The sequence below is a fragment of the Nasonia vitripennis genome (assembly GCF_009193385.2).
Source record: "Nasonia vitripennis strain AsymCx chromosome 1 unlocalized genomic scaffold, Nvit_psr_1.1 chr1_random0005, whole genome shotgun sequence".
Lineage (NCBI taxonomy): Eukaryota > Metazoa > Arthropoda > Insecta > Hymenoptera > Pteromalidae > Nasonia > Nasonia vitripennis.
Genome location: NW_022279591.1, coordinates 2,636,709 through 2,663,246, shown reverse-complemented (window position 1 = coordinate 2,663,246; position 26,538 = coordinate 2,636,709). Strand labels below are relative to the sequence as shown.

The 26,538-nt window shown below is 33.5% G+C and overlaps 1 protein-coding gene across 37 annotated transcripts in view; it reads left to right on the top strand.

Annotated features, from left to right (window-relative positions):
- Positions 1-26,538, top strand: part of LOC100118566 (coiled-coil domain-containing protein AGAP005037) — a 1,551,999-nt gene that overhangs the window by 688,385 nt on the left and 837,076 nt on the right. For 35 of the 37 annotated variants that reach the window (XR_004345134.1, XR_004345131.1, XR_004226356.2 and 32 more), the window contains 2 exons: positions 3,532-3,754; positions 4,268-4,411. Coding sequence is in view for 30 of the 37 variants with exons in the window: in XM_032601341.1 (XP_032457232.1) it covers positions 3,532-3,754; positions 4,268-4,411 (367 nt within the window). In the remaining 7 variants the exon portion in view is untranslated. The remainder of the gene's footprint in view (positions 1-3,531; positions 3,755-4,267; positions 4,412-26,538) is intronic. The other 2 variants (XM_031920982.2, XM_031920999.2) reach the window with 2 other exon arrangements.

Genomic DNA, 26,538 nt, shown 5'->3' with positions numbered 1-26,538 from the left:
CAAGAGATTTTCCCGCGAAGAGCGAGCGCGCGCTCAGACTCGTTTTCGCTTTGGCCGAGATCACAGCTATACGCAGCAAACCTTCGATATCCGCGAGCTTATTACCGCTCTGGTGCACAAGAGTGTCTAGATAGCTTTGAGTGTCTGGAGGTACGCCTCCAGAACCACCTCAGCCAGCACCTACTCCCGGGGGTCGTCGTCAGTCGTGAGGACGAGGAATATAGTGTTCGGCCAGCGACCGAGTAAGTAAGATCTTTATCGATATCCGGGACGAAGCCGTTGAAGGCCGAGATTCTTCACCACTGAATCGTTGACCCGGCTTCACCTGAGAAACTGCGTGCGCCCTTCTCGCAAACGATCGTGCAAGCGTCGTATTCGGAACACTGTAACATTTTGTATTTCAACTTAAATTCTGACAATATATTTTCATTTTATTAAACTCACACGCGAGTGTTACTTTCTTTGTGCAATTCCCGATTGTCCCAACTAACTATTTACTCACAGATACGCGGAGGAAAGCGTGGAGCTCTGGGTGCACCACGCATTTGTATCGAGCATCGGCAGGCCAACGCACTGGTGGTAGCGCTACACCCAGCGGCAATCGTCCGCTCGCTATCACTAGGCCGTCATCGAGGGAACGCCGACCGGAAAAAGAACCTTCTCGATGTGACATGCCACATCTTCACGGCCGCACGAAACAGATCAAATACTACATTTTGATTCACGGTTATGGTTCAAAACGGATCGAAACCAGGAAAACGTTCTAATCCGTTACAATCCACTTCAATCTGTTCTAATCCTTATCTTAAACGAGGGATAGGCAGTACAAATTCTTCAGATATATGCTGACACAATTACTTTTTGTTTTCTAAATTGATAAAGATAAAGATAAAGATTTTTCGTCTTAGAGGTGTTATTGTTTGCCCCCTATTGGGTACCATTCTTCCGAGTATTTGTCTGTTCAGTCTTTCTGTCATTTGATTGGATAGTTTTGATTTCTTGTTCTGTCCATGTTTCTGGATTTCGCAATGAATTATTATCTGTCGGCTTTGTATTTGATGGATTTTTTGAGGATCCATTATCCTTGAGAGGGTGGATGGGTGTCCAATCAGTATCGTTATTTCTTGAATTTTTCTTTATGTTATTTTTTATTTAAAACGTGTCGTCACTATTTAAATCAGCAAGAATTCCTAGAAATTCGTTAATTGTTTGAATTATGTGGTGTGTGACAGTTCGTCTAATTTCTTTCTGGAAATGTTCTGCGATTTTCTTAACGATCTCGTTCTCCTCTGTTGTCACATTTAGCTCGCGGGCTAAACAGAACATATACGTTGCGTAGTTGACGCTACTTTTTCGCCCAAGAATATATTGACCGAATTCTATTTTTTTCGCGTTTGCTCATTAAATATTCTCATTTCAGAATCTTTGTTTAAGAGGCTTAAAAAATTTTGCGTAATTCCTGACTTTACTTTGGATAAGGTACCACTAATTATGAGCAAGCATCCTACAAGTGCTTGAGAAATAATGCATTTAAATTCACGAACTTCTGGTTTTACAAGATAGAACAAATTTTCGAGTTTTTTTTTTAATTTCATTGGTCTATCGGTGGATAGGCCTTTGATTTTAGGAATATTAACCTTTATACGTCTAGACCTGTCGGTTGTTGACTCTCCGTTATTACTACCCAATCTAATCAGCTTCTTGAGTCTAGATTTTTCAGAATATTTATTGTGAACCTTTGAATTTCTTCTATTGATTCCTTAAAGTAATCAAAGTTCAAACGTAATTATGTATTACGCTGTATAAGGCAATCATTATCTGATACTAATAAAACCAGAAGTTACTTAATTTTTCAGACTTTTGTGTCGTTCAATTGTACCTCATTTTGATTAAATCTGAACAATATGCACGGGGAATAATTTTCTCATACGTTCTCGTTCTCTATTATGTCTATACGATCCTCTTGTGCACCTTGTTTTCGATCCAGTGTTTTTAGTATGAAAATTACGGCTTCTTGCCATTCCAAATTTTAGTCTTTGTCAATACATTCCTCGCCATTATTGCTTTATTCCTCGAAGAGTATTTCAGAGCGTCTCTTAGAGTTATTTGCCATTTTGAAGCATAAAGAAAATTTCTGGGTTAAATTTTTATATTATATGAATTTTGTAATAATAATAATAATAATTAATTATGTTTGACACTGAATCATTAATTCTCTATAATAGAGTCGGGAGGGCACGACGCAAATGCACTATATTTTTAAATTTTGCACAATCTTCATTAGATTGTTCATTTGTTCTTTAAGTACTTGTACTATATTCTCTACTTTTCTTAAACAAATCTTAGTTACTATAGAAAGGTCAGTAACAATCTCGCAAGTAAGGTAAAAATCTTCCTCAAGTAGGTGCATTTCATTTATAAATATCTCAATGTTCTCCAAGCAATTATTAGTTGTTTTTTTTTTTTTTTTGTCATATAACTATATTAGTTGTCAGAGTTTTAATTTGCTTTTCTTGTTGATGGTTGGAGGTCTTAAGATTTTCTTGTATGCCATACATTTTCTCTAATATTAGATCGGAATCTTTCCGTGCTTTCCCCAAATCTTTGCAACAGTTCAGCACATTTTCGTGTTAGCGATGCACATTTATTTAAGCGACTTTTGATTGATCGGCGTGTTTCACTTCATTTTTCTACAGTGTTTTTACAATATTTTTAAATTCCTGGATTTGCTCTGTTTGTCGTGCATCACGGTCGAGAAGCTACTCCACTCGGTCAGTCAGATACAAGATCCGGTTGTGTATTTGTTGGTTATTTAAAGAGTCGTTAATTTCAGAAAATCTCAAGGAAACATTTTTTCTTTTACACAACTGGGTTTTTCTTACACGTAAACAAATTCTCTTCTACGTTTCAAGTCTCTTTTCGGGCGCCAATGAAACAGACCAGGTTGTTCCGTATTTATTTATTTGTAAAATATAAAACAATATTCGTATCTGGACCCGAAGCGTGGAAGAGAAGGGTAGGTGCACTAGATGCGTCGTAGATCTACGGTCACCCGCGCTGATGCGCAGATGAACTTAACTTAGATGGAGATTCCTAGCTCTTGACGAGTCAGCAATGCAATAATTGACACAAGAAATGATGTTGCTTGAATCATTACAACAAGAGGAGGGGGGATATCTGTCCTATGAAAACGATGCAACTTCGCAGGGTGGAGGGCTTCGATATACGAATTAGAGTCGAGGCCTTCAAGACTATACCCAAACCCCAATGAGACCGCAAAGGTGGAGCTCAATATCATACAAATAATAATTACTGTAACTGAGCACTTATTAAAATACATTACATAATTAGAATTAATACAAAGATTGTACCGGGTGTATACTTCGCATGTATAGGCCCTTTATTTACGTTTTGCGATTATGCTTTTCTCTCTCTATGCTGGGTCACTGGTTTAGTATTTATATTGTTTATATCATTGTTAATCTGGGAGTAAATGTAAAAATAAATAAGCAAATATTACTATTCTTATAGATCGATCACATGGAGAAACTGGTTATACGAGTAGTCCCGAGCGAGGAGGTGGTGTTGGCATAAGCACGGCATCGGTTGGTAGCACAGGCAGCAGTACTGGTCCAGGCTCAACCACTTCAAGCAGGTATCCTCCAGGAAGTTTTAGCGCAGGTAGTAGCTACGAAGATCCCTACTATTCGCAGTATTCTGGTACTGTAACGCCAGTCATCGATGAAGAAGCTAGGTGAGTTTAAAATGTTTATCTTAATTTCAATCGTTGTTTTGTCTCGATGATCTGATTAAATTATAATGTGGATGATTAAAATGTTATTCTGTATTTACGACTCTACGCATACATTATTTTGAAGTAACCTAAAAGCCTTAGTTATTGTTTGGATTGATTAATTAAATATTCAGTAATAAACAAAAAAGTTTTTCACTGTTTCTATGGTTACACGTCTTGCATACATTTCGTGTGATTGGATATATTTATTAGTTGTGATAATCGATTAATTACTTCATAAATTTTATACAAAAAATATCGTTTTAATTATCCATTATCGCTACAAAATTTGCTTTTATAATATTACTCAAAAACTACAACGTAGAAAAAGGTTTGCATCTATTTGTAAAATTTCAATTCTAATCATTTATATTTGATTTATTAAACATTACGTAAAGTATTTCAAAACAAAATTAAAATAATTAAAAAGAAGTTCGTTAATTAAAAGAAGCCTGTATGTATTACATGATTAAGCAGTGATATGGATCTATTGGAAGAGTCATACAGTCTTTACGGTGTTAAACTATCTGGACGACAATCAACTGGTCATCCACACTCTCCGTTTGCAGCCACTGGTTCTACACTCCTTTCTACTGGGCAGCCCTACGATACTACTCGGTATTTTGTTGTTATACGTACAGCACGGAAAACTCATTTTAATATGTAGCAGTATTATAATTTATTACTAAATAATAATTTAATTAATTCACGTCTTAACTATCATAGCTACTTTATTGACCCAAAATGCGGGACTAAAGTGGCTTTTTATTTTCGTGAACTTACGTTATTTCTGCAAACAGCCAAAATAAAGTTCTTTATGCCTGCTAAATCTCAAAATTTCTTAAAAAATTATAAAACAAAAAAAATGAAAATGGAACATTTAGAATGTTGAAAAGTTACAAAATTATTAAATATTTAAATTATTTAACTGTCTCGGTTTGCCAATTTTTATACATGCCATGATGCCTACCGCGGCATATTTTATAATGCTTAGTTTCTTATTGACATTAGGTGAATAGGTCAATAGTTTCACTTCTCTAGTCAACAAAGTGGCTACACAGTTAAGTCGTAAATAAAGTTCTATATGCAACACAAAACTAAAATCAGGTGATTAGTCGCTTCGTTCGTGCAGTGCACTTACCCAAAGGAATTATCTGCGACTTTAGTCTTTTGTTGCATAATGTATTAATATATTTGTAACTTCAACTTATTTCTGCATTATTGTTATTATTTTTAATAATTTAGTTAATTATAGAGAATTCTGCTTTAAAAATTAGTAATGATCCATTTAAAACTTTATGCGATATTATTTAAAATACACATTTTTATAATAACTTAATAATAACCGACAGTGGATAATTTTTAAATATCTGCTAATAAATTATAGTCGTGATAAAATTTAATACTTTTTAGAGAAATTTTTTTATTTTCCTAATCGTATGTATAAGTATATATATAGATTTGTTTAAATATTCCTGGTATAAAAGCGGTTACGTCAATGAAAAACCAGATAAATTTGATAATCCTATAGATTTCAGTTTTGGAAAGTCTTGTGCAACACATTGTGAAATAGAAGGGTGCACAAACATTGCAATTGTACGATGTGGTTGGTGCAAAAAAGCATTGTGCTTTAAACACTTTTATGAGGACTACCATTATTGTAAAAACATCGTAAAATAATATATTTTATGCTCAATACAAAAAATGCACTATGGCAAAAGATAAAAGATTGTAGATTATTATTATACTCTAATATTATAAACAAATATACATTATAAGTTGAATTTACAATAAAGGAATTTCAATAACATTCTGATAACAATTTCTACGGAAATTATAAAACTGCTTCACACACAGAATTTTCTTGTTTACAAATTTAGGAATTTGAGGTGGTTTGGTTAAAAAGCACAACCATTTAGCCTATTTGTTCTTTAGGGGTTTAGGGTTTAAGGCTCTTTAGTTCACATGTACAGGCTACAAAGATCACACATTTGTAAACAAGTTTTTTTGAAAGTTAAAATTTTTTTTCGATATTTCCGTCCACCATACTGGATCCGCCATTTTGAATTTTCAAAATCTGATAACAGATTTGTAATCAGCGACCTCGAAAACCTCTATATACAAACCTTCTACAAAATATTATGGATTGACGTATACTTATAGTTATTTTGTGTTAGGGGTGGTTTACCCCCCTAAGGGGAAGTATCTATGAAAAAACCGAAAAACTTAATTCGTTTATTATAGATGTTTACAAATTTTTTCCAAATTTTTTAGTCGTTTAAAACTTTTTTATTATATAAAATTTTTTTTCGATATTTCCGTCCGCCATATTGGATCCGCCATTTTGAATTTTCAAAATCTGATAACAGATTTGTAATCAGCGACCTCGAAAACCTCTATATACAAACCTTCTACAAAATATTATGGATTGAAGTATACTTATAGTTATTTTGTGTTAGGGGTGGTTTACCCCCCTAAGGGGAAGTATCTATGAAAAAACCGAAAAACTTAATTTGTTTATTATAGATGTTAACAAATTTTTTCCAAATTTTTTAGTCGTTTAAAACTTTTTTATTATATAAAATTTTTTTTCGATATTTCCGTCCGCCATATTGGATCCGCCATTTTGAATTTTCAAAATCTGATAACAGATTTGTAATCAGCGACCTCGAAAACCTCTATATACAAACTTTCTACGAAATATTATGTATTGAATTACATATTTACAGTTATTTTGTGTTAGGGGTGGTTTACCCCCTTAGGGGTAATATTTATGAAAACACCGAAAGACGTCAACTAAATTTTGTTATTAAGGATGTTTAAACATTTTTTCCAATTTTTTTTAGTCGGTTTAAACATTTTTATTATAAAATTATGCCAAAAAATATATGTTTTCAACCCCTAAAAAATAGGGGATGCTACTCTTACTCTTCAAATCACCATGAAATACTTGCTCTTTTTGTAAGAAATAACCTCCAATTTGTTTCATTGAAAAATATTAATTTTAAGCCGAGATATTTAAAAAAAACGCTTTTTGGGGGTTAACTTTAGGGGAGGTTTTTACCCCTTAAAAGTGAAAATTAGCCGATAAAAAAAAATACGTGTCTCTTATTTTTTTATGTTCTACAACATATATGAAAATCATCAAAATCGGTGAGTTCGGGTTGGGTACCTTTCCTTGTCAGACGATGGCTATGTCGATCTCTGTCTCACGGACATACGGGCTCAGTAGGTCCTGTGCAGTTGCGCAGTGATTCATATTTAACTGCACTATTTTTATTTTCTTCGTCTGTCCATGGCTTCTACTGCAGATCGCAAAATCATTACATTTATTCTTAATTGACAGTTTGGTTCAAAACGCGAAATTATACGCATTTTCAGAATTTGGACTCATCTTATGTTAAAAATAAAAAAAAATATTCATATCAAATATTTATTCAAGATCTAGCACAAGTCATTACACAATATCATTCCCTATTTCTTACATAAGATTTTATGCAAGATATACAATTATCTTACTTACATAATCAAAATCAATCTTTTTATTAATAATTGATTCAAGATCTTACTGTGGTAGAAGAATAAGTTTAGGCATTAGTTCGCTGAATAAAAATAATCTGATTTTCACGTTGAAAATAACCTTAATTTTAAGCAATTTTCAACTAAACGTGAGCTTATGTGCACTTCTAATGCGATCATAAGCTATGTATTTTGGTTTATAATACTAAACAGTAAAATCTTTACGAAAATAATGTGCAGAGATCTATTTATATGGATGTTACCATCTGGATGATAACAAAAAGATTTGGTGGTGAACTTCAAAATTTTAATAGTTTTACAAGCAAAAAACACTCGCTTCGCTCGCGATTTACAAATTAATTGTGATGATATTTAATTATTTGAGGTCATATTATTAAATATACTGTTAAACACTAGATGTACACTCGATGGTAGTTAATTCTTGTGGAACGTTTTTGAAATGCTTCAATCAGATTGCCGGATTGATAACTTCTAACCAATGGAAAGCACAATTTCAAAAACGAACCACGAGAAATAATTACCATTGAGTATAAATGAATATATTCAATAGAGCGAACATTCTATAAAAGTAATTATAGCTACTAGTCCACAGGACCAGTTTTAAAATTATAAAATAAGATAGAAATAAAGTTTGAATATTAAAAAATGTTTTTAAACTCTTTGTAATTATTTGATGACAGTATTAATTATATTAACAAAATCTAACAATTAAATAATATTAACTTTGTAACGGTTTAACTTTCCCCAAGAGACTGGATAGTCAATCGGGTCCAGGATCAGGATAGGGGAAAGGGGCAAAAAAGAGTGTTTTTATATTCTCAATAATAACAAAATATATTTCTTAATTAAAGAATAGCAATTTGGAATCAGTTGTTAAATCCCGGATGAAACAGAAATCAATTATGCGTCTTGTTAAAAATACTTCGCCTTTACAAATAGCATTGTTTAAACTAACGCGGTTGACAATTTACAAGAATATATACGCGATTTCGTACAAGAATGATTCGGTGTTCACGGCTGCGGTGTATCGGGTCAGTGGCGGATTTTGAGGTTAGGAATTCATTCGGCACGGTGTAGTCGTGTGCGTACAGCTACGCCGATCCAAATGTGTCGTGTAACAATGATCTCGACCGCTCCGTGTACGCACAGTAACGGCCGGGATAGTGTCACGGTGTTTTGAGGTTATCCCTCGGATTTGTGGAGCCATGGCGCATGGCTTCACAAATCTTCGTCGCTCGTCTCGTTCTTCTCTTTATCGTGTGTGCGCACAGAGATAAAGCGAGTCGTGAGATGTCGGCGTAAGGCTGGCTTTGTTGGTTGGGAATTTAACTTTGTTTCACCATGACATGAGCGCACGACTGGGCGAATCGCCGGCGGAACTATTGTTACTCCCTTAACCATGTGGGCTCACGGTGGCAGAGGGAGATAGCAATTTGTCGGAATGTAGGTTAGGACTGTACGGTGGCACCGGGTGTCGCCCACGTGTGCTCACGTAGACGAGGCTCGATGTCCTCGGGTGTTCCAGGTTGCCTCGTGTGCTCACGATGGCAATTCGGAGTTTCGGGTTTCGGAGTTTCTAGTTTTGGTTCGTCTACCAAATCGTCACGTGGGCTCACGAGACGATTTCGTCGGCGTAGTCTATCTCTCGCTGTTCCTTGTAGTAACGTATGCGCACGATACTACCCGGAGTGGAGCTCGAGTAGAACTGCCCGTTGCGCCGCGCAATCCGCCTTATAAAGGCGCGCGGCGCGGATGTGTATAGGTGCGTTCACGGCGCACCACGTGCGCCGCTCGCGCCGCACTATGGGCGATTTCAGGAAAAGTATTGTCAAAATCAAATTGCGCCTCTCAGGAAAGTGCTAGGAATCTATTTTTTTTTTTAAATGAAGGTTGTACTTCTCAGATATAGGGAAAAATATCAGAATATTGTTTCCTGATGATGTCGAGCCGGGGCACCTATGAAAAGTACGAAATTTTAGCTACTTGTTAATGCATTAATATGCCATAAAAATGCATCATTAATCAATGATTTTTTTACCTACATAACCTAAAAATTCATCTTTTTCGACCTATTGTACCAAGAAACGTGAATCTGGGACTTAAAATTATCATAAATCACGGACCTCTAATTTTGATTAGCTTCGAATATTATATTCTAATAATACGGCACTATATAAACAAGAAAACATGTTATTTTAAAGTATTCTAACCTACAGGAATTTTAAATCTGAGAAGTTTCATTCTGTAGCATGAACGATTTCAAAGTTAACACACATAAAATTGTTGATATAATAAAATATTATTATTCTCACCACATATAATGTACATAAATTGTTATATATATATATATATATATATATATATATATATATATATATACATATATATAATTATGTAACCTAGATTTTTAAATTACATGTTAACGCTATAGTATTTACACGTTATATAGTAACGATTAGCTACGAAATAATAACTATGTGATATAAGTATTCCATTTCCAATTAATATGATTATTTATGACTTTTTATTATATATAGAACCTTCTATTATTTCATAATAATTACATTATAGATTCTTCATCAGAATTATCATAAGTCATATTACTTTCATCATCACTTGTGTTCTGGTTTTCTTCTTCACACTCTTCTTCGTTCATAATATGCCTATAAAATAGATTGAGGATGAAATCATAATTCTGAGCTCATGACGAAATTAAATTCGTAAATAAACTTACGTTTCTTTTATATAGTTCAATGCCTGTGCATTTTAAAAGAATATGTGCTTCTTAGCTAATTTTATTCGATTTCCTATGAACATCAAAGATAGTTTTGAGTCACTCATGCACTGCTCTGTTAAATACATCCGTAATTCGTGCTAATCTACTTGTCTGCCTGGAGTGTTCTGTCATATTTCTGCGATAAAACTTATGCCAAGACTCATTAGCATCTTCGGCATAGTATGCTAAAGGCATAGGAAATTGCCTGGCAATTTGACACCAATGCATTAAAATTTTATGAAGCGTTGGATTCATTCGACACCATGGATACGTATTGTAGTGCAGTTGATATGTATTTATACAGAACCTTTCTAACTCGTCTAATTTAAGCTCCTTTTTGCATTTAAATAAAGTTAATATAGTTACAATATTTTGAACCAAATCTTCATTAATTTCCAATGACCTTGCAAATTTTTTCGGATCTTCAAAACATCTACGAGCTATATTTCCAGTATTTGTTGTTCCATGGCCTTGTAATACTTGGTCCACTCTAACTCCGAAATCAATGAAAACTTTTTTTCTGCACATCTCTTTTTCGAATTTGATGTCGCTCTGAAAATCGTAGAATGTATAAATTAATAAAAAACATTAATAGCATTTATTGATTAATGAGGTAGTTGCTTAAGGCTCTAAATTAAAACATCATGCACATAATTATTATAGACGCATCTTTTAGCGGTTCTCGAATATCCCACATTTTGAATGGCATTCTATAAGAAATGTTTAGGAGATGCTCAAAAGTATTAATTTCCGCGTGCAATAATCCCAAACCATACTTCAGTGATTCAACAACAGGAGTGAAATTATTGCCAAATTCTCCAAACTGCTGAGACGTTATCTTACAAATTGGACATCTACTGGTTGCTCTATTTCCCACTATTACATTTAAACATTTGACATCAAAATAGTTTGTGTAACTTCATAAGAAACGCAAATGTTTTTTCCATTGGACAGACTAAATTTATAAGAACTGAGATTCTTTATTTCATTTTCTAATCGATTGTATTCACGTATGGTCGAATCATCTGTTTCTTTTTCGAATACAATCCTTAATGGTCGACAAAGCCTTACACTTTGAGGAATTGGATTGATCCATGATTATCCATCAGACTTATTAGAGCTTATTTTAATGATAATGAAGCTTGTAACGAAGACGGACTGCTCGGAAGCTTCGCTTTCATTTACAGCATCCTTACATTTTTGACGTACATTTTTATGGCCTGAAGAACTATCGAACCCTACAGTTACAGAAAGCGTTAAATCAATCAAGTCATTGACACTCCAATCCAAAGCAACTGCATTGCAAAGTCGCTCACTAGTTTTATTTAACATCTCCTGCATGGATACCACAATCTGTACCTCGGAAATATCATAATCATTTGGTAGACATTCGGACAAAGCTTTGGAAATTCCTGAATAGCAGGGATAAATGGGAGCATTTCTCATTTTACAATCTTTAGATAAACTTATGTAAGAATTTTTATTCACGTTTTGCTCTAAATAAAATGCTGCAGCTGAATCTGCTGTATGTTTCAATATATTTAGTAGATATAGAGTAATCTGATATTATGGTATATCTTCCACCATTGGAACCTCTCCTGACTTTTCGTGGTCGTCCTCTATTATGCTTATTTTTTCTTTTTCGTCCGCCCATCTTATAAATTATAACGATATATGATTTTGTGAATAGCGTGTATGATCTTCAATAAATTTAACATATACAGAGGGTATGCCGAAAAAAGATTTATTCTAGCCTTCTGCAAGGAAAAATTTTTAAGATGAATTTTTAAATTTGCGTATCTTGTTTAAAATAGAAATTTTGGCATTTCTTCTTTTTTTGTAAAAGTAATTATATGATATCACTCACGATTTATTCTCATAATTTTTGCACCTAATTTTAATAAAAAAAAAAAAAAACAACATAATATATTTTTGGAAAGATGTGCATTAATTTGTCGGAATTTATGCTGTGATGAAACTGTGATCTTATTTTATTTAATTATTTTAAGTAAGTAGTTCTCGTATGCCACAGAAATTTATCGAAAAAATGCCACAATAATGAGTTTTATCAAAAACTTAGCCTAATTCTGTGGATTTACGGCAAAACGACTTTAATCAATTTTTTGTAGTTTTTAGATATTAGCAAATTTAATTTTTTTCTTTGTAATATGTACACAAGTAATTTTGCTTTTGAGCCACAGAATCATTTTCTTTTATTATCTTTGGCGACAGATTCTAATTATTCAATATTTTAAAACTTACCGTTTGAACAATTTCGTAACTGAAATAACACTTGCTTTTTAAAAATAACACTTTATAAAAATTACACTTTGTAAACAATAATACTTTGTAAAAAACAACACCTTGTGAAAAATAACATTTGCTAGCTTTTAAAAACAAGGATTTACATAAATATATATTCTTTAATTTTGTTATGGGAAACAACGTCTTCTGTTAAAGTAGTGCATAAGGTATATAAATTTTATGCGCAATTTTTTAAAATGATTTTTCTTTTTGTAATATTTAAATAATGTCAATTTTCGATAAATATGAAATTATTATGAATGCATATAAAAATAATATAAATATTATATAATATATTTTTATGTACATTCATAATATTTAAATGATCAAAACATGACAATATTAAATATTACAAAGATAAAAATCATTTTAGAAAATTGAGTATGAACTCCATATACTCTGTACACTACGATAACATTTGAAAAAATTATGACAAATAATTAAAAATAATAACAAATAAGATCACTTATCACTATATGCATTTCCAAATAAAAATTAAATATAAATTAATAATAATCAATAATAATTAAGAAATTAAACAAAAAGAAAATTCTTTTAGAATATATAAAAAAAACAAATAATTGCAAATAATGACAGAAAAATTTATATAATTTTGACTATTAGTATTTTTTGTTATATCCTAATATTTCCTATTATCTGATATTATCTATATAAAGTAATGGTAAGTGGTACTTATATCACATAGTTATTAGTTCGTAGCTAATCGTTACTATATAACGTGTAAATACTATAGCGTTAATATGTAATTTAATAGTCTAGGTTACATAATTATATATATGTGTATATATATATATATATATATATATATATATATATATATATATATATATATATATATATAACAATTTATGTACATTATATGTGGTGAGAATAATAATATTTTATTATATCAACAATTTTATGTGTGTTAACTTTGAAATCGTTCATGCTACAGAATGAAACTTCTCAGATTTAAAATTCCTGTAGGTTAGAATACTTTAAAATAACATGTTTTCTTGTTTATATAGTGCCGTATTATTAGAATATAATATTCGAAGCTAATCAAATTAGAGGTCCGTGATTTATGATAATTTTAAGTCTCGGATTCACGTTTCTTAGTACAATAGGTCGAAATAGATGAATTTTTAGGTTATGTAGGTAAAAAAATCATTCATTAATTAAAAAAATAGTATATGATTGTCTCAAAAATTCCCAATTATTTTAAAATGCATTTTTATGGCATATTAATGCATTGACAAGTAGCTAAAATATCGTTTTCTTAAAATTTCGTACTTTTCATAGGTGCCCCGGCTCGAAATCGTCAGGAAATAATATTCTGATATTTTTCCCTATATCTGAGAAGTACAGCCTTCATTTAAAAAAAAAATGAGGTCCCTAGCACTTTCCTGAGAGGCGCAATTTGATTTTGACAATACTTTTCCTGAAATCGCCCATAGTGCGCCGCCTGGCCCGTCGTCGCTGAGTCGCTCGCCGGCTGCCGCGCTCGGTGCTCGTGCGGACTCGCCCTGCAGATGTTGCGCGCGCGCGCTCAATCCGCGTCGTGCGGATTCGCCTTTCATTCGTTGCGCGCGCGCGCGCTCGCTGCGCATGCCGCGTCTATTGCGGCCGCCTTCACACGTATTTACATGTGCGAGGCTCGTGTCTCGTCACACTGTTCTTACTACCCAGCTACTGGTTCTTGTTCGTTGATTCTAAACGAATAGAACTTCTCCCAGGCGTCTTGCTTCGCATCTACACTTGAGTCACCGTATAAAGTATGGATTTCTCGCCCACATTTCCACAGGTGTAGAGCAACTCATCATGTCGTAGTGTAGAGCTTTTTTGACTGAACCAAGCAGCAACATGAATGCTTTATTCGAGCGTTTTACCCATTTTTTTACTTTTGTTGTCTTGTCCGCAGCGGGTTTCTTTTTTGAGCCGTCCACAAAACCGTACAACTGTTTTGCTCTTAGCGCTATCACTATTCCGAATTTCCATATAGTGAAATTCTTGCCATCAAGCTTAGTAATACCTATAATCTCTCTGTCAGACATCGTGAATGATTAAAGAAGTCACTTGCACTAAATACAAAACTCAAACACTGAAATTCACTGGACCAGCATGGCTTGTTATAATTTATTCTATCGCGCAGTGGTAGCGTGCTAGGCCCATAACCTATTGAATTTATATACTTATGCTTAGAGCAAAATAAATGCAATTTGGTTCAGCAGAAAATAAGGATAGAACATTTATTATAACTCAAGTAATACAGAAAAATAGGGAAAATAGAGACGACAACCAAGTACGCGCAGTTACTCTTGCAAAGGCTGTCGCTCGACTGACTCACCAGCGCATGTCACAGAAGCTGTCAGAGTTTCCGAAATCCGTTAAGAATTATCCCTACCCTAGGTTCTTCCGACTTCGACAGTGTCGTCGTCGGATCGATCGGGTCAGCCACCGCGTCGGCGGCACGGCGATAAGTTTATAGCCCTGCGAAGGACCCAAACCTTCGGCGCGCAATAAAAGAGAAAGCAATAAAATGTGCGGCGGAAAATTCTAAGTACACCTTATGATTTTGACAGATAAACATACAAAAAGTTGATTTTTAAAATTTTATGAATAGCTAAAATTCAGTTGTCAATAACAGAATGACACTTTATTGATTGTGGAATCAATAAAGTGTCATTCTGTTAGAAACTATGAGTTTCTCACCCGAAATCTTCATGTCTAATATTTTAAAATGAAAATATTACTCAAAATGCTTCAATGCATCTATTTTTAAATACAGTTTGATTGTTTGAAAAATAACTTTCAATTATAACAAACTTTATAAGAGTATTTTAGAAGTAAACCTAATAGAGCAATATCCCTATTAGTAGAGATCTCATTTTAGATTTATCAATACAAATGACTATAGATAATCGATAAAACCATTAAAATATTGAAAATTCACATCAGCTAAGGGTGTGCAGTCGCATGGCTAGTAGGAATATATATATATATATATATAACTATAAATTTGTATAACATCTTTTTAAATAGTATAGTAAACATATATAATACATTAATCAAAGTATATAATTTATTGTTATATTTGTTTTGAACATCTATTTGATTATAAGTTACGATTTATTGAAAAAAATTATATTGTTTAATATTGATTTATCTTTCCCTCATTATATAAAGAAAATAATTACTTGATAGTTTTTGTCATTCTATATTCACAAACACATAGCTTTGAAAAACAAACTATATCTGCACGAATAATTATTTGCAGCATCTCTTTCATCTGACCAGATCTGCAGATTACATTGTGATATGCATGAATACATACAGCATTCGTCACTTTATATTCACAGACAGATTGCTATAAGAACAGAGCATATCTGCACAAATAATTATTAGCAGCATCCCTTTGATCTCGACCAAAACTACAGATTACATTTTTTATGCATGAAACTATACAGTATTTGTCATTATATGTTCACAGACACATAGCTTTAAAAAAGAGCATATTTGTACAAATAATTAGTTGCAGCATTCTCTTTATCTCGACCAAAATTGCAGATTTCATCTTATGATATGCATATGCGTCATTTCATATTCACAAACATCTACATCTTCTACACTATATTAAAACAATGAAACAAGAACTAGTGAATAATTCCAAAATGACAATCATTTAATGATAGGTATATGGAAAAAAATATGAATACATTATACTACCTCAAAAAAATGAAAAATAAATTGGATTTATTTATTTTTTTCGAATATATCATAAGATGTAATCTGCAGATTCGGTATAGATAAAAAGGATGTTGCAAATGATAATTTGTGCAGATATGCTGTTTTTTTTTACATTATTTGTTTATGAACGTGACATGACGAATGCTGTATTTATTTATGCATATCACAAGATGTCACCTGAAAATTTAATCCAGATGAAAAAGACGCTGCAAATAATTTTAAACTGTTTTTAAGACTAGTTTTTGAGCTAAAAATCGAAAATTAAAAAATATGGATTTTCCATGTCGTACGAGTACGAGAGTAAAAAGGCTTTATTTAAGTTGAAATTTCGGTAAAGTATCGATCTTTTAATCACCTCAGCTAGGTTCTTTTTGCAGCTTATAAATCCATTAAGTTTGAAAGATATTATGATTTAAATTATTTGTCTCTCACTCTGTATACCCTGTATAACTGAAAACTATTATTTTTGTTAAACCTTCTAAATCGCTTACCAAAGTTCAAAATGGTTGAAGAAAATTTATGATTTTATGAGGTTATGGTATTTGAAATATTAAATTTTGCTTGTAAAATTTTAAGTTTTGTCAAAACTTCTCGAAAATACTTTTTGGTGTTAGAACTTCAAATCAAGTGTTTTTAGAAACTGTCCGTATGGATGTGTGAGTGTGTGTGTGTTTTTTTTCTCTCTCGGAGAAGAGGTGTTAGGAAAAACCTTAGAACGATCATAGCGTGACTTTGTTATGGGGTCGTCGAAACAGCCCCATCCGCAATGTCAGCCGTGTGTCGAATTCACACCGACTAAACTCATCCTTGTTATGGCTAGATGAAAAACACCCAACTGTACCAAGGAGCGCCCTCTTTGCCTTTATCGACCCTTGGTAAAGGCGCACCTAGCTCCATCTTCTGTGCCCTTGTTCCCCGCGGTACGACCGTCGAGTAGTGCTTCGCGAGGGAGCGAAAGGCTTTTACGCCCTCATCTAATTGATGTGGTTGTCATCACGTTTCTTCTTTCTGCGTCGTCCGGGCGTCTGCTTTTTTCCGCATCGTCCAGTCGTCTGCTTCGTGCGGCATCGTCAGGCCATCCTCTGGACAGCCTCAACCCCGACACGGCTCAGTAACCTTCGTCTAGCTACATTTTTATTCCGCTGTTTCGCCTTGTCTTTGCCTATTTTTCTCTTCGTCATTTCTAACCTTCTTGGGGATAGTCCTTACGTAGTTGTATCTATCGTATTTTTTATAAAATCTCTGAATTAATGCCCATATACACTCAGAATAATAAACTTCGCATTTTCTTATAGCATAATAACCTACGGTATTATCGCTTATCGGTATTATCGCTAAGTTTAAAAACGACAAAACAAAATTTCAAAATCATCGATAAAAATAACTTTTGATAACAAGACAATCTATTAAATATAGGACAACTGTTTACTTTTGAAGCTCTAAAACTACACTACTATAATCTCAAAGAGAAATACTTAGCATCAGATAGAGTTACTAGAAATGGAAGTGTATAACGAATAAAACAATTAGCAATAAGAATAACTAAAAGTATTGAATATGAATAAATACTCTCAAAAGAGAGTCATAAAAGACTGGATAAGATCCAACTGTTGAAAAAATCTGTTCTGTATGCAATACATGCATCTTGTTTTTGATACTAATGTAAATGTAAACGTATATATCATAGTTTTGAGTTCTGATTTTAAGTTTTGTTTATGTTTTTTTTCTTTGTTGTAACTAGACTGCCAACAGGTAATTACATTTAGCTCTGCAGGTTTTCAGGTATGGAATACATACCTTGTAAATTTCTTCTGGTAGTAATAAATAAATAAAATAAATCGAAAATCTCTGTTTATAAATTTTAAATTTCTAACCTTTACACTTTCTTATTTTTATTGTTCAAAATTTTTACCCTCACCCCCTAGTAAGAATATTTCTTACAGGCGAAAGAGACGCGGTGAAATGTAAATGTCTAGTAGGGAAAATTACCTATATGGTGCGGAGTACAATATAGCGTGCAAAAATGAGTAAGCTTACTTATGAGTGTGTGTGGGGACACACAAATGTAAGAATTCCCGCCCCACAATATGCATGTAAATCATATAACTGTGACCGGTGTCAGAACTGTGCGACACTCTCGCATGACTCTCCTGCACTAAAAAAACTCCGAAATAGCAGAGCTCTTCAATCAGACGTAGCATGAACCAAAAGTAGCAGCAATGTCCTCCCCGTTTCGGCACATAAGCTGTGCCACTATAGAGCAACTACTGTGCCAACGTGGCGCCACTGCGCTCCCATTAGTAAATTCGTCCACTACTCCGTTTCCAGCATGGTCTTCTCCCAAGTCCGATCTTACTGTAACTTGTTTATGATAAAATTTGTTTGCGCCCTTCACAATAAAATAACTTTAATAGTGAATAGAAAGGATATTAAAGGTAAATACATCCAGTTGTGTTCAGACTTTTCATCTTCAGCACGTATGAGTAGACAAGAGTAGTATTGGTGACACTAGAGACAGACAGCTCAAATTTTATCCTTGAATTCTTAGAGTTTAAGGTTGAAATTTAAGACAACAGCCCTCTATAGTACCACATGATATTCTGTGGTTTTTTTTCTCTCGGAGAAAGAAGTATTAGGGGAAATCTTAGAAAGACCATAGCATGACCTTGTTTATGGGGTCATCAAAACAGCTCCATCCCCAATACCAACCGTGTGTCAGATAACACCGATTAAACCCATCCCTCTTACGGCTAATACGGCAATCATAATAGAGCAGTGCCAACTTTTGCTGCTTTATCACTGACTACTTCCAGATGCTGATTAAAACTTAGTCTTGCATAGATGGTGATGACCAAGTATTTGATAGTTCGTTGAGAAACGATCTCCTGTCCATCCATCGTCAGTTGATTTCCTCCATCTTTTTCCAACTTAAAATAAGTATAATTTTCATTTTGTGACTGGCTAGCTCCATCTCTGTTAGCGATTCGTGTTCTCTGTTAGCTCCGTCTCTGTTAGCGATTCGTGTATTATACAAGTTGACTTTTCAGCTATGTCTGTCATCTCTTCTTTATGTTTCGCTACTATCATTACTGCTATGTCGCCAGCGAAACCCACGACTGTTGCTCCTTCGGGTAATTGGAGATTTAGTACCCCGTCGTACATGATGTTCCAAGTCAGTAAGCTAACAAGGAAAGGTACCCAACCCGAACTCACCGATTTTGATGATTTTCATATATGTTGTAGAACATAAAAAAATAAGAGACACGTATTTTTTTTTATCGGCCAATTTTCACTTTTAAGGGGTAAAAACCTCCCCTAAAGTTAACCCCCAAAAAGCGATTTTTTTAAATATCTCGGCTTAAAATTAATATTTTTCAATGAAACAAATTGGAGGTTATTTCTTACAAAAAGAGCAAGTATTTCATGGTGATTTGAAGAGTAAGGGTAGCATCCCCTATTTTTTAGGGGTTGAAAACATATATTTTTTGGCATAATTTTATAATAAAAATGTTTAAACCGACTAAAAAAAATTGGAAAAAATGTTTAAACATCCTTAATAACAAAATTTAGTTGACGTCTTTCGGTGTTTTCATAAATATTATCCCTAAGGGGGTAAACCACCCCTAATACAAAATAACTGTAAATATGTAATTCAATACATAATATTTCGTAGAAAGTTTGTATATAGAGGTTTTCGAGGTCGCTGATTACAAATCTGTATCAGATTTTGAAAATTCAAAATGGCGGAACCAATATGGCGGACGGAAATATCGAAAAAAAATTTTATATAATAAAAAAGTTTTAAACGACTAAAAAAATTGGAAAAAATTTGTAAACATCTATAATAAACAAATTAAGTTTTTCGATTTTTTCATAGATACTACCCTTTAGGGGGTAAACCACCCCTAACACAAAATAACTATAAGTATACTTCAATCCATAATATTTTGTAGAAGGTTTGTATATAAGGGTTTTCGAGATCGCTCTTTGCAAATCTGATATCAGATTTTGAAAATTCAAAATGGCGGAACCAATGTGGTGGACGAAAATGTCGAAAAAAAATTTTAACTTTCATAAAAACTTGTTATAAAGGTGTGATCTTTGTAGCCTGTACATGTGAACTAAAGAGCCTTAAACCCTAAACCCCTAAAGAACAAATAGACTAAATGGTTGTACTTTTTAACCAAACCACCTCAAATTCCTAAATTTGTAAACAAGAAAATTCTGTGTGTGAAGCAGTTTTATAATTTCCGTAGAAATTGTTATCAGAATGTTATTGAAATTCCTTTATTGTAAATTCAACTTATAATGTATTTTTGTTTATAATATTAGAGTATAATAATAATCTACAATCTTTTATCTTTTGCCATAGTGCATTTTTTGTATTGAGCATAAAAAATATATTATTTTGCGATGTTTTTACAATAATGGTAGTCCTCATAAAAGTGTTTAAAGCACAATGCTTTTTTGCACCAACCACATCGTACAATTGCAATGTTTGTGCACCCTTCTATTTCACAATGTGTTGCACAAGACTTTCCAAAACTGAAATCTATAGGATTATCAAATTTATCTGGTTTTTCATTGACGTAACCGCTTTTATACCAGGAATATTTAAACAAATCTATATATCTCGGTGAAGACAGTTGGTTGTGAACCAATGATTGAAGTTTAATTATATTATTTCTCATATGTAAATTCATATCATGATCCATTAACATTACATTATCAGAAAATGTTCGGACAAAGTTTTTCCAAATACGGAATCCATAGACATCAAGTGGTTGTATTTTTCCTGTGGTTCCAGTTGGAATTTTTTTTATGTTAATAATTTTATTTTGTGGCATTGTTTCTTCTATAACTTTGTCACAATGACCACTCCAAGAATCAAGTAATAATATTGAGTGATGGCCTACATAGGGATAAAATATTTTTTCCAACCAGATTTTGAAGTGATCTGCAATTAAACGACTTACTAATTAACTGATCAACGATATTACAATGTAAAAATTGTTATTAGTTCCCTTACTTTGCAAACTTGCCACTTGGTTCCTTTAAAACAAGAAATAGCGGTGACAACAGTTGTCCAGTAGCTGATATTAGTGGCTGTATAGTATAACTATGCGTTGTTGCTGAAATTGACTGTACCAGACATTGCACTTGCTTTTCTCCTTCTACTGCTAATGTTCTTCCAGAATGCATTTCTAGCTGAAATCCGCTCTGATCTGTATTATACAAATTTTCGAGTCCAATCCTTGGTATACACGATTTAACGTCATCGATAAATGCTTCAGCTTTAGCCGTAAGTTCTGCACTACTTTCTAGTGTTTTTCTTGTTATGAACTTATTTATTTTCCTAGAAACTATTCGGTGTGCTCGCTTAAATTTGAGTAACCAATGTTTAGAAGCTTTGAATCTAATATCATCAAAACCAATTTCTTTTTTAGCTTGTAAGGCCCATCGAATTATATCTTCATCATGGATAATTGAACCACTGTCGAGAGCTGCTTGAAAATTATCCAGGGTATACTGACAAATTTGTGCTACTTTTTCTCTATACGTGCCACCTTTATTAATTGAATGAGCCCAACGACGTAGCTGACTAATAGATGATACTTTTTTGAATCTGTTTTGCACTGTTTTGAGACTTAAATTTTGCTTCGTTTTGCTACTTCTCCAAAATTCTACAGCTCTTTTTTTGTATTCAAAATCTAGTTCTTCATTATCTGCTGTACATTGATTTGTTGCTGCTATATCCGGATCAGGAAAATGATGTTGCACTTCATCTTCAATTATTTCCGCATTATGGTCTTTATACTCTTCTTGAAAATCCAAAGAGTCATCAGTAATCATTTCTACATCGTTGAAATCATGTGTTGCATCTATTAAAATTTCTTTTATTTTTTCGGCCAACTCTGTTTCGTGATAATTCGTGACACTATCTGGTATGTTTAACGCTTGAAAGTATGCTAATAATAAGTTTAGAACGTTTAACGGATTAATTTTCATTTTTCAATCTAAAATGAAAACAAGCGGTAAAATTTATACAAGCTGTGTTTTTGCATGTAAGGCACGACTGCTACATTTCTACCAGAATAAAACGAGTGAATGTAAATTGAATCAAATCATTAATTTATGCATTGGAGAAGAATTCTCGTTCCACTTTGTGATGTTCGGAAAACTCTATTTTTGGTTTTATTCAACTTTTATTCACTTTGAAATTGAATAATGTAAATCTATATAAAATCACTAAAGAAAATTTTCTACAACTGTATGATACCACTGACAAACAAAAAGACGTACTATTCGTACTTTCCGGCATCGAACTAGAATACCCACAAAACTCACTCACTGCCTAAAAAATAACACAGGCAGCTGAGGTAAACACTCGATGAAAACAATCTAAAAAAAGAACATACTGATTCGCACATATTGTCAACAACTTTTATGAGTGAAAGACATTTATCTGTGGAATTATCATTGAATGTACGATAACATTCATTAAACTAATGAATGCATATAAAATTCCCTTTCAATAACAACGTGTTCTTTAATTGCAAATGAAGTTCGAGTATTAATATTCTTTTATGTATTTTTACCAATAACAAAAATTATCATAGTAATATAATAATAATAATAATAATAATAAGAAGAATAAGCAATAGCAATAATAACAGTAATACTGATAATAGCAATGATAATGAAAAATAATAATAATAATTAGAATAATATTTATTATTAAATTTAGATTTTTTGATAAATTCATTAAATCGTAGCAAATAGTATTATTATGGAATTCCAGACTGTAAATATTTTACTATAGATACAATAATCATTACTTCGAGAATTCATCTAAAAAACTTTCGGCTTACGAAATAATTGTAACAATGAAAAACTCCCAAGTTTGACAACATTAAATTTTATTACAAAACGCAAAAGAGTTTGATAAACTAATTTTATTAACCTATGTTTTTTCATTTGCAAAAAAGTGTGGACTTTTTGAATTTATAAAATTATATAATTATGCAATTTATGAAATTACTTTTAAAATTATGCTAATTTATAAAAGCAGAAAAATAAATAATCTTTGATTGAAACATAAAACGAGACGTTATTTGTTACATACAAAATGATAGAATAAAATATCGGTAATATGTCTATACTCGTGTCTACGGTAAAGCATAGGCCTTCGGCTTGTCTGGAGGTTAGGGGTTTGGAGTCGTTTGGTTAAAAAGCACAACCATTTAGGAAGCACAACCATTCCACACCATGGCCTGACCGGCTTCTAAAATGGTGGATCCAAAATGGCGGACATTATACCGCCACTAAACCAATTTTACCGCAACAAATGATTTTAGATCAATTTAAAGTATCGATATGGGGGTTTGTGAGGTAAATGGTTATAAATGTATTATCGGAATCAGTATTTGTGCGTATGAATCTTATATTTTTCCGGTCTATTAGATTTAGAATTATCTGTCTGCGGTTTTTGCACTTACATTTTTCTATTGTTCTGTGTATATGTATATGCCTGCGTGGATGAAAAAAATATATAATTTAGCCAAATGAATCAATCTTTAATGACATTTTGTGCACTCTTATCAATTCTGGCTCCTTGTTCGTGGAGTTTTTACTGGTGATAAATGGCTTTCGCCGATATCATAAATTACTCTGTTCCTAGGTTCATTGGCAATTGAGTAATGCATGACTTTCAACGTTTCATTATTTTCTGAGATAAATCCATGCCCCATTTGTATGTTTGTGACAGGTGGACAGTTTTTAAATCTCTTTGTTAGGAATTGACGAGTTTGTTCGTGATTTTTTTTGGTGTATAAGAAAAATTTTATATTGAATGATCACCCATTAGCCCATGAATAAAGAGCTTTAACATCTAGAATTGCTTTATTTTTTGCAGCTTGTAAGCTCGCTCTTGTAGCTTCTCTCTTTACTATCGCTCCAACTCCATCGCAACTACCTTTTCCGTGTGCTGTTGCAAAACAGTGCCATTCAGCATCAACGCCAAAATCTCTCTTATGACTCATGAAACTACTCATTTGATAACGATTTTTAAAATGCTGTTTAGCACCATCAGTAGCATATATTACCTTTTTTACTGTGGGACAAACCTTGCGAATTTCAGGTATAAGCTCACGTAGAACGAAATTCAAACAATCTTTATAATTCTTCAGAATATTGTTTGAGATTTTTTATTTTACTGCGTCAATCATCGGCTTGAAATTTTGGCGTATCGTACATACACATACATTGTGTGTACCAGAGGATCCTGCAAAGACACAACATTTTGGTCTCAGTTCCGCAAACTTGGTAAGCCCAATCGGATGTTCAGGAAACTGTTCTTTAAATTGATTATGAAGGTTCTTAATATCAGTAAGTAATAATCTTTTCTGCACTTTTATTTTTTCACCATATAAATAAATACTCACGGTATCTTTTTTATTTGGCATAATTCTGCTGTTAAGATCATTTTCGTAAAAATCTTCAACTTTCTGAGTAGTTTCTGCAGGTAATGTTTTTCCACGTCTTGCAACAGGAGAAGCCAAAACTCCATCTGATTCTCTTAACTGTTTTGCTTTACGAGCCATTCTGTGAGACACACCAAATTGGTTCATAATTTTAGGTATTGCCCAGTGTTCAGGCAAAATAGTAAGAATACTGACACGTAATGGGTCGTTCTCCGGCAGGGATTGGAATTTGTTTTTAAGTCCAGTTAAAATATGTGTAAGATCATCTTATATAGGTGCATCCGTGTTTGAAACCGAAGGTGAGGCCGTCTCTGATTCAAAATCAACACTCATACTGACGTTTGGAGATGACAAATCATGTAGTTTGTAAAAGGATTTTCTACAAGTATCACAAATTAGTGAAGATGTTGGATAATCAGGATAGTCATCTTGAAATTCTTTGGAGATCTTCCTAAGAGATTTGCTGTGTCCTGTATTAATATTAAATGGATTAACGCATCTATCGATACGATATTTTTTCGCAGGAGAAGACATTGTTGTAGGATATGAGAAAGCATAACCAAAACAAAAAAAAATGTTAGAAATAACAAAATTACGGCTAGTACAGTTGAACAAGGAGTTGCCGATAAAGTAAGACTTACTCAACAACTGCCTTAAAAAGGATGTTGAAGAAGAAGTCGCCAATGTATCTATTAATGTACCTATTAACTATCCTAAAAAGGACTGTTGGAGAAAAAGTCGCCTATGAATAAAGCCGCTGATGGACTTGCTCACCAACTATCCTGAAAAAGACTGTTGGAGAAAAAGTCGCCGATGAAGAAAGCATTCCTTGAAGAAAATATTCCTTTCTATGGGTTGCTAAACGTGGGAAGGGGTTGGGGGTGTAGGTAAAAAAGAGGGATGAAATAAATCACTTAAAAGCAATAAATTCCTTTGCCACAAAACTGTTTTATTTGCTGAAGTCTTTGCACAAGTTGTCATTGGACACGAGCCGTGTACTTGCAGCATGAGGCTGTTGGAAGAGGGGCGAGGTACAGCGCTGGACCCGGCCTCCTTGTGTGCCCTCCGCGACGCTATTTCACTTGTGGGTAATGCGCAGCCGCCTAGCGGCGCGCCGCGGTACTAGCGCCGCGGTGATAAGCGCTGCAGCGTGCGTGGCGTGTTCGGCGGGTTGCGCGTTAGCAGGGGCTTTTCGCGAGAGAGCCTGCGGGTGGGTTATGACAAATATCCGCCAGTATATATTGGCCATATTGAATTTTGAAATTGCGAGGTTAAAATAAGATTCAGCGGCCACTTAAATTCCCATACCGATACTTCAAACTGATTTAAAATCGTTCATTGCGGTAAAATAGTTTTGGTGGTTGTATAATGTCCGCCATTTTGTATCGGCCATTTTGGATTTTAAAATGTCAAGGATAAAATAAGATTCAGTGACCCTGAAAACCCCCATATCGATACTTTAAACTGATCAAAAATCATTTGTTGCGGTAAAATTAGTTTGGTGATGGTATAATGTCCGCCATTTTGGATCCACCATTTCGAATTTTGGAATTCCGTCAGCATTGTCAATAATATGTCCTATCATGAGTTGTACATGTTTTGTGGTGGGATATTTCACAAATTAGAACATTTTTACTATTGTTTTTGTCGAATGTGCTATGAAAACGTGGGTTTCAGGCTCCATATTTTATACGCCACATTGGATTTTTGAAAAGGCCAGAACTTTTTCAAAAGCCCTTGACCAGACGATCATTTTGAGACCTCAAAGTCTTGTTAGGTTAACCCAAATTTTGGGTGCACTGATGGTCCGGTTGACGTGAAACGTCCCATATATATTCTGTGAAAAAAATTGACGGCAGTAGTAAGTAAGCCGGTATGGGGAGACATAACAAATG